At 38.8% G+C, this 12,527-nt stretch overlaps 1 protein-coding gene across 5 annotated transcripts in view; it reads right to left on the reverse strand.

Moving 5' to 3' along the window:
- GAPVD1 (GTPase activating protein and VPS9 domains 1) overlaps window positions 1-12,527 on the reverse strand; it is a 70,905-nt gene that overhangs the window by 15,150 nt on the left and 43,228 nt on the right. For 2 of the 5 annotated variants that reach the window (XM_032634483.1, XM_032634481.1), the window contains exons 11-17: window positions 11,541-11,681; window positions 10,349-10,483; window positions 9,766-9,885; window positions 6,264-6,341; window positions 5,764-6,134; window positions 2,338-2,425; window positions 1,270-1,350 (exon numbers count right to left, since the gene is read on the reverse strand). In XM_032634483.1, coding sequence (XP_032490374.1) covers window positions 1,270-1,350; window positions 2,338-2,425; window positions 5,764-6,134; window positions 6,264-6,341; window positions 9,766-9,885; window positions 10,349-10,483; window positions 11,541-11,681 — 1,014 coding nt within the window. Of the gene's footprint in view, window positions 1-1,269; window positions 1,351-2,337; window positions 2,426-5,763; window positions 6,135-6,263; window positions 6,342-9,763; window positions 9,886-10,348; window positions 10,484-11,540; window positions 11,682-12,527 lie in introns of those variants that run through there. The other 3 variants (XM_032634484.1, XM_032634482.1, XM_032634485.1) reach the window with 2 other exon arrangements.

The raw sequence follows: 12,527 nt of genomic DNA on the forward strand, positions 1-12,527 counted from the left end.
GGTGGTGTTCTAAAGCCAGGAGCATGGTAAGAAAACATAAAAATCTTGCCGAAAGGATGCCTTTCCACTGCTTCTCAATAAGGCTGTAAGTCCCTAAAGAACAAGAGTCATGTGTGATTTGACTGAACACCTACCACACTTAGCACAGTGCCTGGCATGAGTCAGATGTTCAACAAGCATTTGTTGACTGAATGAGATAGGTTTGACTGCTCTCAGCAGGGAACCTGGCCTGAAAGCACAGCTCCTGCTGTTTAAAACCCTTTACTCCAGGCAAGTCACCGCATCAAATAAACAGGGATGTACACTAGGACATGGAAACGTCTACATTTATTTTAGAACTAGACATGACAATAACTATGCACTGAAATGGGATTCTACCTGTACTACACTGAGCTCTTTGAGGAGGATGTTCTTTTGAAACCTATCCCATTTTTAAATAAAAGTCTTCATTTTACCTTAGTAGGATAACATAATTTAAAATCAAGACAAGAAAAAGAGAGGTGAGAAATTAATTTCCCTCTAGACGTTCTTCAGTCACTGGAGACAGTATACAGCTATCAAACTCAAGGTTGGGTCATCAACACTACCTCTCATAGTTTTTCATTTTAGGGTGTTCATTCATAATATGCCAAAAAGAAGCTGCAAAAATACAAATGCTGAATGAGGTAAGAACCCAACCCCTAGTTGTATTTTCCTTGGGTCAGATGGCAATGTTAAAATGATTCAAGCTGTAAAAAATTGGTAAAGTTTATAAATTTACGAGATTGTTCGAACACTTATCACGAAAAAAGGAAGTGATTAGGTAAAATAGAATTTCACAATGATCCTGAATAATCAAGAACTATAGATGGAAATAAATTTAGAATTCTACGATCAACATTAAAGGAAACTATTCAGTCAATGATCCAAAGATATGGCATGCATAGCACTAAAACCATCACCACACTTTCCTAAAAGGCACTGTGTGTCATCATCCCACTAAAATGTCGGGTTCTAGGGTAGGCCTAGAGGCTCAGGATCAGGGGCCTCATCATAAACGGAAGTTATGGTAATGAGGATGATGATGGTGGTGGCGGTCTGCAGGAAGAGCGCACTGAGATTCACTGTGGCCGCCAACTGGAAACCACAGAGCTATGAAGAACATACTCCCCACTGTACACACACAGACACACTCTTCTAAGAAGGCAACGCTTATGGCACCCAAGAAAAAGTGTTATGAAATATGTGCTCTGGGAATGAAGGAGCCAGGAAGTCCATGGGTCTACAAACCTGTGAGTGTTGAGAATCTGTCAGGCCCCAGATCATCTTTGTCTTTTTCTTGTTTTTCTTTCTTTCTAAATGGTATAGGAGCTGGAAATTAAATAAAGTCAGTAGTGTGACATATAACATACTGCTCTACTCGGAAGACAGCAGTCATTCTGGAGTTAACTGGTGTGCCAACATTTCTAAGTGGAAGGAAGGTGAAAAGTTTAAAAGCTAAGAAATCCCGAGTGTCAACTGATAATCATTCTTAAAATAGCATTGAAGGTGCTTAAAGAAGCTTCCAGAATCTGCTCTGGGGTCATCTGCCACAGGAAGAATGATTTAACAGGAATCTATTGGGACTGAATCAAAACCACTGCCTCTTAACCTCTGCTCAAAACACAACACATTCAAAGCTCTGAGCCTCAGTCTCTCCTCCTAAAGTGGGCTGAGTCTGGCGTGAAAGCGGTGCTCCGCGGCTCCTGAGCATCACAGAGCCGAGAAGAGGCCTTTGGAAGAAGCCCTTCCCTCTAATCCTGCATGATCTCTCCTTCCTGGAAGAGATGCTTTTGCCAACTCAAATTTCAGTACCTACTGGTATGATGTCAGGCTATTCACAAGAAAAGCAAACAATTCTACACAACTGCATTCCAGAATAAACACTGATATTCAGGGTATTATCATTCTCAATGAACATAAACATAAGAAGCTTAAGTTTATTCCAGGAATGTAAAGGATAAATTTTCAATGTTTGTTTACTAAAAGCATCCCTTTTTCCTGAAATAATTATTAGCAATACGTATGTCAAAAGTCCTGTATATTTAACTTCAATGGTATATGATATTTAAACAACCGTGACCTGCCTGCCTTTCATTTATGAAACCGCTGCCACTTCCTGCAAAGAACAGGAACTGTCACTTCCAAAGCTGTACCTTGGCATTCACCTGAGTGAAATCATTTTCCATACCCTCAAAACAGCAAGAAACTGAGGCCCCACAGGCCTCACGGAGGAGGTCAGATTTTGGCTCTCTGAAAGAGATTTTGGGGCTTTACTTCTCGTTGCTGATATCACATTCTGATATTTTATAAAATTACCTTTGGGCATGGCAGAAACAAAACGCTTTCTCCACCAAGGTCTGTTCCTGTCTGATTTCTCATCATCGCTATCTTTGCGTTCTTCAGTCTGTAGAAAAAGTTTGATGCTTTATTTGCAGTTGGACAGCAGGATAAATTACTATGAAAAGGATTTAGTTAGTCTGTGAAATACAAAAACCACTAGTTTTTCTTCAAAGCAAAACTGTTCTTATTGTTGTAACAGGCAACTTCTGGAACAGGGATGTATACCTTTCAAGCACCAGACTATGATGGATCACTTGAGGGTAGGCACTATCTCATTACTGTCAGTAAACCAAAAGCTTAATACAGAGTCTAGCATAGAGTAGGCACTCAATAAATACTCATATGGGATGAATAAATGCAATGCACATAAAATCTAGAGGGGTAGTAGAGATGGTAGCAGTAATATTAATAATAAAACTATGTATGTACTGTGTGCCAAACACTGAATGTAAGGACATATATTATCTCATTTAAACTTCACAGTAGCCTTAAGAGATAAATACTGTTATTAAGCCCTTTTTATAGATGAGAAATATGAGGCTAAAGAAGGTTATCTCCTCATCTTCCCAAAGTTATACAGACTGTATGGGGCACAGCCAGGACTCAAACCTAGATCTGACCAACTTCAAAGTTCAGGTTTTGATCACCAATTATAATGAGTTATTATTAAGACACATGTCAAAAGGCAGAACTGTAATTCCTGTACTAACCTATCATGTGACTTTAGATAAATCATTTTATTTCTGTTTTTTCATCTACAAAACTGGAACTAAAAATACCTTCTCTAAGGGCATCCATGTGAATGGGATATCAGAATCTAAGCAGAGGAATGGCATCCAGGGAGGGTTTAGCAGTGGGGACGGGATATTGATTACATACAGGGGGACTGATCAAATGAGTACATACATGAAGAATAATGAAAGCAGGTTTCTCACTGCTGGAGAAGGGAACTGCAAATATGGAATGGAAGGAAGATGAAATGAATTCTATTGTTTTTAGACTGGAAATGGTTCTATACATATAAAGAGAAAGATATAGAAATAAATACACGTTAATGTGCATGTACACACACACACATACACACACACACTCTCTCTCTCCCTAGCTCTGTCAACTGAGAGGTCCTGGGAGCAGCTACACCCCTACAGCAAAGAGCACACCTAACAGCCAGATCCTCATTTCTAAAAACCATTTTCTACTAAAAGGAACAAGGGCTCCTTGGAGAAATGGCTGATTCCAGGACTAAAGCAGACACAATACAAGCTTATAAAGTTTTGATCCAGAAAGCAGAGAGAGACTCAAAGAAAGATACCCAAATGTTGAAAGAACACAGGAGCCAGCTTGAAGGGGTGACCATTGGCCAAATCAGGGACAACTGGGCTTCAAAATAAATGGCCGTAACAAACCCATTGACTAAAAATAGAAAATCATAAGACCATAGATATGATTAATAAGTGGATAAATTTAAAATTTGAGAAGGAACAGGATATTTACATATTTTCAACGGCCTCTCTCCTCCCAGAAATACTTATTAATTACAAAGGGGAAAAGAGTAACTTACAGTAGTGAAGCCTGGCAGACAACACCTTCATCAAATGATCCAAGTGAGCACCAGAGTAGTGGGACAAATTTAAATTGTGTGCTACCTGGTAGCATGCAGTGAAATGAACACAGTGTCACTTTAGTGATATTCCTGCCTAAGATGAATAACCCGAATCTATTCATGAGAAAATACCAAGCAGACCCAAACTGAGGGACACTCTAGAAAATAACGCCTGTAACTTTCAAGACTATAGGGACTTCCCTGGTGGCGCAGTGGTTAAGAATCCGCCTACCAATGCAGGGGACACGGGTTCGAGCCCTGGTCCAGGAAGATCCCACATGCCGCAGAGCAACTAAGCCCGTGCACCACAACGACTAAGCCCGCATGCTGCAACTACTGAAGCCTGCGCGCCTAGAGCCCGTGCTCCGCGACAAGAGAAGCCACCACAACGAGAAGCCTGTGCACCACAATGAAGAGTAGCCCCCACTCACTACAACTAGAGAAAGCCCACGCACAGCAATGAAGACCCAATGCAGCCAAAAATAAATAAATTAATTAATTAATTAATTTTTTAAAAAGAGTATAAAGGTCGTGAAAGTCAAGGAGAAACTGAGGAAATGTCCTAGACTGAAAGAGACTAAAGGGACTTCCCTGGTGGTGCAGTGGTTAAGAATCCACCTGCCAGTGCAGGGGACATAGGTTCGAGCCCTGGTCCAAGAAGATCCCACATGCCACGGAGCAACTAAACCCATGCGCCACAACTACCAAGCCTGCGCTCTAGGGCCCGCGAGCCACAACTACTGAGGCCGCATGCCACAACTACTGAAGCCTGTGCATGCACCTAGAGCCCGTGCTCCACAACAAAGAGAAGCCCCCACTCGCTGCAACTAGAGAAAGCCTGCGTGTGACAACGAAGACCCAACGCAGCCAAAAAGAAAGAAAAAAAGCCTAAAAAGACATAACAACTAAATACAAGATGTGATTTTGAATGGGATCCTTTCACTATAAAGAATGTTACTGGGACAACAGGAGACACATGAATGGGGTATGAAAATTATCATTAATATATTGATACATTATTTTTTTTTAATTTATTTTTTTTTGCGGTACGCAGGCCTCTCACTGCTGCGGCCCCTCCCGCTGCGGAGCACAGACTCCGGACACGCAGGCTCAGCGGCCATGGCTCACGGGCCCAGCCACTCCACAGCATGTGGAATCCTCCCGGACCGGGGCACAAACCCATGTCCCCTGCAGCGGCAGGCGGACTCTCAACCACTGTGCCACCAGGGAAGCGCTGATACATTATTATTAATGTATGAATTTTAATTTCCTGATGTTGATGGTTGTACTATGATGTGTAGGGGAAGGTGCTTGCTTGTAGGAAACTTACACTAAAGTATTCATAGGTGATGGAGCATTGGAGCATCAGGTTGGCAACTTACTCCCACATGGTTGCGGGGGAGGTTCTTTGTATCTACTTCCAACTTTTTAGTAACTCTGTGATTGTTTCAAAATTAAAAATAGTAACGCACTGGAAAAAAAAGAAAAAAAGTACTTCCTCTAACCATTTCTGAAGGAAACTGTGAGGTTTAAATGAGATACGAAATTGCTTGGAGGAAAGTTAAAAGTATTATAAAAATGCAAGATACATTATTACAAAACCAAAGTAAAGGCTTTTTAATGGGTTACGGTCATGGACATATAGGATTGACAAATCACCTTTAATCATGACTACTGTCCACCCTTCATCGTAGATTTATATATTCCACACTAATTTCAGGTATCAAGAGAACTAGGCAGATGGAACACTAAAGCTGACCATAATTAGCAAGTTTTTCTACAAGGCCTGCGTCCCATACCTCTCCTCTTGAGGAGTCCTTACTCGGGGATGAAGATGATGAATGAGGTGCAGCCACCAAAGAAGTAGCACCAATGGCTGCGGCTTGGGGGAGTTCTCGCTCTTCATTCCCTGGACGTCGGTTCCAGCTGGGGTCACTCATAGGTCGCCGGACAGAAGACACTATATCAGAGCTCCTGCTGCGAACTAATCTCTCAGGGTAAGAATGCCTTTGCTTAAATGCCTCCATCTCAGCTGGAGTTAAGACATGGGAACCGAAGTTTGGCAACCTGGCCTCGTTTCCTCCTGCAGCTCCTTCCAGGATTGGGGGATCTGGTGGTGGATGCGATGGCCTGGCATAGTGAACCTTTGGCCTTACTACAGCAGAAGCCCCTGGAACACAGAAAAAAAGTCTGCAGCTGAGACACAACAAAGTCCAACAAAGGCATGAACAAAGGGTTTTGGTTTTGTTCTTCTGTCCATGATAAAACAAGAGTCAAAAAGTTCATTTGACTACTTTACCTTCATGTGAAGACAGTGGATCAAACATGGCAAGGAGAGACTCTGACTGAGAAGGAGGAGAGGTCAGCTGGTGGGCACCTAAAAGAGATGGGCAAACTGTGTGACCAAGTCAGAACTCATGACTCAGTTGGAGTTTCAACACTATGAAAAGGTTCTCTTCCACAGTCTTCCTTTTTGACCAATTACAACTTGAGGGGCATATCAGAAAAAACATGATCTAATAAATAGCATATTCTGCTTACCTCAAATTCATTTTATGTTTTTATCTACATATTTACATGGATTTTAATTACATTTAAGTAGTCTAGCATCCACTGCCTATTACTTCTAATGGCCAAACTGTACTATGGTGAATGCAAAGAGCAGAGCCAGAAGACGTAAATCATCAAAATTTTTAGAATGTCACAAGTTCCCTGAATCTCACCTTCCCTCCACCTATAAAAATAGGGGCAATACTACCTATAGGAGGAGTATAAATAAAAAGTTGTAAAATTTGAAATTCTAATATTGCTTTCAGCAAAAGACAATTTATAAGAGAACTCATAACAAAAATGAGTAATACGGGACTTCCCTGGTGGTGCAGTGGTTAAGAATCCCCCTACCAATGCAGGGGACACGGGTTCGAGCCCTGGTCTGGGAAGATCCCACATGCTGTGGAGCAACTAAGCCCATGCGCCACAACTACTGAGCCCGCGTGCCACAAGTACTGAAGCCTGCGTGCCTAGAGCCTGTGTTCCGCAACGAGAAGCCACTGCAACGAGAAGCCTGCACACCGCATCGAAGAGTAGCCCCTGCTCGCCGCAACTAGAGAAAGCCCTCGCACAGCAACGAAGACCCAACGCAGCCAATAAATAAATTAATTAATAAATAAATTTATTTAAAAAATGAGTAATACTACATTATACTACAACACAAACTTGAACTGCTAAAGTACAATATTTTAAAACTACAGAGTAAAAGATGACTCCTCTAAGCATATGTCTATAAACAACCAAAATCAGAGATATTAAAATATGCAGAGACTAAAACTTACAAATATATAAAAGAAACCATTCCTCTAAACTTTTTGAGTCCGAGCTCTTTTTTGATAATGAATAATAGTACTATTTTGCCATTTGATTTTCCTTTTGTTCTGTGTCTTATAATTACCTTCATTTTAAAAAATTAGAAATAGTGTATCATTATGAAAGATAGTTTAGAATATCAGTTCTCAAAATTTTGGTCTTAGGACACTTTTACATTCTTAAAATTTGTTGACCCTAAAAGCATACTTATGTTGGTTATATCTAATGATATTTACCATATTAGAAATTAAAACTGAAAAGAATATATAAATAAAAATTTTAAACATTTAATAAATTTTATATTAAAATTTTATGTTAATTCATTTAAATATACTTATTAAATGGTTAACACAAATAACCCTTTTAAATAATTATATTTTCCAAAATAATAAGCCAGAAGAGTGACACTTCTAAATTTTTGCAAGTTCCTTCAATGTATAACTTTATAGAACACAGCTAGATCCTCATACCTGCTTCTGCTTTCAATCTGTTGCACATGTTGTTTTGGTTAAAGTATATATAAAGAAAAGCTGATCTCACAAAGATACGCAGGTAGAAAAGAGACAATATTTTAACAGCCTTTTCAGAAAATTGTGGATATTATTCTTTGATACTCTACCAAATCTTGCTAAGTAGTAGTTTTTTTGTTTTTTTTTTTTTTTTTGTAGTAGTTTTTTAAAGATTAGCTACCATTTGGAATCTGAAACCAAATCACTCTAATGTACTCTGTTAAATTAAAATTTAATTGGGCTGTCTTGCACTTTGAATGGATCTTTTACCCAAGCGTGATTTTGTAACATCATACATTGATCATCTGGAAAATACTGGTTCAATTAGATATGCAGATCTTCCAAATGTTGACACATTTCATCATGTAACATCAAAAAAAATGACATTCTTGATATCACCACCCATCTCACCAAAAAGTTTTTAACTAGCAGGAAGTTGTCAAGCTCGTGGAGGTAGACACGAGTTTTCCAAAATTCTAATTTTTATCTGTAAGCTTGGATTTTATCATTGGCAACAAACTCTGTCCTGTCAGTTGTTTTCCTTGAAATGACAGGCTCATTTTGTTAATTTTCAAGAAATGCCTGCCAAATATCCAAGTATGAATAACTACAGTTTGTCATTCTTTCAAGTAAAAATGGAATTTCATGAAAAACAAACAAGAAAAAAACCAGCTACTTAGTTAGCTCTCAACTCAATCATATAAGTGCTTTTCCTTGAGACACTTCATCGTATTTCAGAATGCAGCAGAAATGCGTTAGGGGTACTTCCTAGTCCTTCACAATATTAGATAGATGTGTACTCAAGGGTTGAGATATAGCATTAAATAATTTTTACCGCTTCATCAAAGACATTCATAAGTAAAGTTTGTTGTTGTTTTTTTAAACTGTGAGAGAAGAATACAGTGACTGCTAGTCTGGTCTGGTGCCATTGCCTTGCTTCATGCTAAGGTCTCAGCAAATTTACCCACCTTTGCAATGTCAATATGGTAGAAGGGACAATAACCTTTTATTACCGTGAAAACAGTTTTGACCTCATACCTCCCCACCCCCCAAGAAATGTCTTAAGGGCCCTCAGTGGTCCATGGACACTACACTTGAAAACTGCTGGTTTAGAACAGTGGTTCTCAGCTGGGGCTATTTTGCCCCCTAAGGGATCATTTGGCAATGTCTGGGGACATTTTTAGTTTTCATCACTGCACGAGAGGGAGGGGGATGGTGTGCTTCTGACAGAGGACAGAGAGGCTGCTAAACATCCTACAATGCACAGGACAGGCCCCCACAACAAAGAATTACCTGGTCCCAAATGTCCATAGCATTGAGGATAAAAAAACTTTGGTTTAGAATAAACAAAAACGTAAAAAACGAAACAAAACAAAAAAAGTACTTCAAACCCAGTGCCCAATATATAAAACCACTACTTACTAGCACTCTGGTACTTCTTTCCAGTGCTTTCTTTAGGATAGGTTTTTTAACATTTTATTATCTTCTATATAAAATTCTTTAAAAATAAAATTTCCAAGTGGTATTATGTTCTAGGTATTTCTCCAAATTATTTCATATTCTTTAAAGCATTTTATAAATAGCTGTATAAGTTCTAATAAGTGGTTACATCAAAATTCACTTAGCCATTCTATTTTTCAGTTCTTAGGTTGGTTCTAATTTTCTGCCAATATAAATATTATGAAGAACATCTTTGTGCATAAGACTTTCTCCATACATGAACTGTTTCCTTATGACTGATTCCTGAAGTGGGCTAACTGAACCAAATTTAGCATGTGAACCTTATTTTAAGGCCTTACACACATATTGCCAAACTACACCCTGAAGTGCTGCAACAGTTGATACTATCACCAGCAGTGTGTCAAAGGCTGCCAGTTTCAGCCATGGATGTGATCATTTCTAAAAGTCATTCTCATTTCCCCTTCTTACCATGAGTTACTTCATCCATGTCTGGACTAGTGACAGAATCTTTACCCCCAAAATCAGAGCTGCACTCAGATCTCAGGTCTTCAATTTTATTGGGAATATCTTCAGAGGTTGCACTTATGCCTTTAAAAAAAAATGGTAAAAAATAAACAGCAAGAACAAAATAACTACACAAAAAGTATGTGAAGTTTGGAGAAATGTATACATTCTCACATTTTTTGTGTCTCAGTTCTTTACATGTTGAGTTGTTTGGTATTATATCCTTTATTGTACAATTGCTTAAATATATTTACCTTGATTTGTACAACATAATCAGAATTATCATGTGATGTCTAAATACAGTAGCAGAGGTTACCAAGAACAGATAGAGTTATAGAGGGAACACACACAGACCATTTGTCAACTACTTTGACAGGCTCTATAACGGCACACATTAACTTCTCATAGATGTCAGGTCCCACAGAAATAAGTTTACTGGAAATTACTCAGATCTTAAATAAAATACATCTCTTTGCTATCAACTTTATAAATGGGGAGGTGGGAACACACCTTCAAATCCTTATTCCTTAAAACAAGCCAGACATACCCGACACAACACTGAGGCCTGGTGTGCTGGGGCGGGAACTGACCTCCCTGACATCCGTATCATCAGATGTGCTACCCAGTCCTGAACAGCTCTCCAGTTCTTGCAGTCGCTCCTCCTGCTTTAGATCTGGGGCCTCTAAACAGAAAAAGTGAGGTGTCACATTAGTGATTCTACTAGCACATCACAGTTTCAGCTTTTGCAACCCAGATGAAAAAAGCTACCAAGGGCATGAATGAAATCAGTGTAAATAGACTTTTAAGTCTGGGCCAGTTAGCAAAGTTAGTTAGATCAAGTGTTAAAGAGGTCTAGGTTGTGATTTTCATCCTAATACAGGCCAGTTCACTGTGCACAGATGAAAACTCTGCTTCCAGATCACTAATCTCATACAGTATTCTATTTGTTAACAAGTAAACTAAACAAGAGAATACAGAACAGCTTAGCATTAAATCAACCACTTTCTAAAAATTAACTCCTATGGATGTTCAATACTGAGCTAATCCTACTGCCTCCTTATGTAAAGGTTAGCATGTCTGAATGTGGTAACATTAAAAAACACATATCAAGGTTGCTTCATTATTCTTGAGCCAAGCGATCAAAAAGAAGGTAATTCAGATATATAGTTACTTATATTTGCATTCTGGTAGTTGACATTTAGTTGATGACAAGGATTTATATTCATAATCAGAAAAAAAGCAGAAATGCAATACATAAGAGAAAGTACAAAATACTTTATATGTTTATAATAATCCTGCACAAAATAATTCTCAGGATTCCAGAGCCTCAATGTCAATGCATTTCAAAAATACATTAGGTATCTTTGGGTCAAGTTCTCCAAATCTAAACATGCTTACCAGGCATCCAACCACTCAGAGTGGTTGTGATAAGTTAGTGGGAGATACTGAACTCAATGTCCCACATAGAATCCTGAATGAGTTACTAACGATCGCTTCCAAGATAACTGAACAGAGTCAGAAAGCACCTGCCATCTTAGCCTATGCCATCCAACACTGCATTTTTTCTTGATGGACAGAAAATACCCTAAACTAATTTTCCATTTGAAATTCTTAGCAATGTGATGGCCTCATACTTGTCAAATGTATATCTGACAAAATGTACATAATATGGAAGTTAGGATACCTTACATTTAAAACTTCTGTGCAAAGCAAAAAGCAAACAATGACAGCATACTAACCTGAGTCACTTGGCAATACCTCTACACTCCAAGCTTCGCTTGTTGTCTCTGATATGGTAGAACCAGTGCAGGGGTCAAGAAGCACTGACCCTGAACCTGGCAGGCACAGTAAACTGCCTAACATGTTCTCTGCTGCTGCACCTGTATAACCAGTGGGGAGTAAAGGGTTAACAAACGTCCTCAGGGAAAGAGCAGTGATGATGGAAAAAAGCCAAACACTAAGCTAACAAAATCTCTCTACTCACAAGAAAGAAGCCAAGGAAAGAGTAATTTCAATCAATAACACCACTAAAAACATAAATTTCCCACTTTGGTCACAATAACACAAGCTCCTTTTCATCAGTTTCCTACTTTTCACCTTAGTCTCCATCAAGAAAACACAGATCATTAGGACAAGTCATTTCAACTAGCTTTCACCTTGATTTTTTAGCAAATTTTACGTGTCCCTAATATCTCTCTAATATTTTAGTCCTTCAGGGATTAAAAACACTCAAACAGAGACATTTAACCATAGAAAGTTATACTGGCCAAATATGTTTTCTTCTGGCACATTATCCACATATTCAGAGCAATAAAATATATTTGCAGGAAAACACACACCTCCTCTGTAGCACTCATTCAACTGCAAATACACCTTATTGCCCAAATACAGCTCACTGCCAGGAAAAATACTATTGTACTTTGACATCTGGAACAAAATAATGCAAAACCAATTGAGAAATCTATTTGCACTGCTTAAAAATACAAATAGAAAGATTAAACATTATTGTAAACCTGTGTTAAAAATATTCAAGTTCAGAATGCTCCACTACTTCTGATTAAACCTAATAAAAGAACAATCTTATTTCAGTAGATGAAGAACCTTTGGAAAAACTGGTAAAAGGTACCTTTTAAAGATACGTCATGGTTACCAAGGGGGAAAGATGGGGGGAGGGATAAATTAGGAGTTTGGGATTGGCATATGCACACTGCCATATATGGAATAGA

Source organism: Phocoena sinus, chromosome 6 (genome assembly GCF_008692025.1).
Source record: "Phocoena sinus isolate mPhoSin1 chromosome 6, mPhoSin1.pri, whole genome shotgun sequence".
In the NCBI taxonomy this organism is placed as follows: Eukaryota; Metazoa; Chordata; class Mammalia; order Artiodactyla; family Phocoenidae; genus Phocoena; species Phocoena sinus.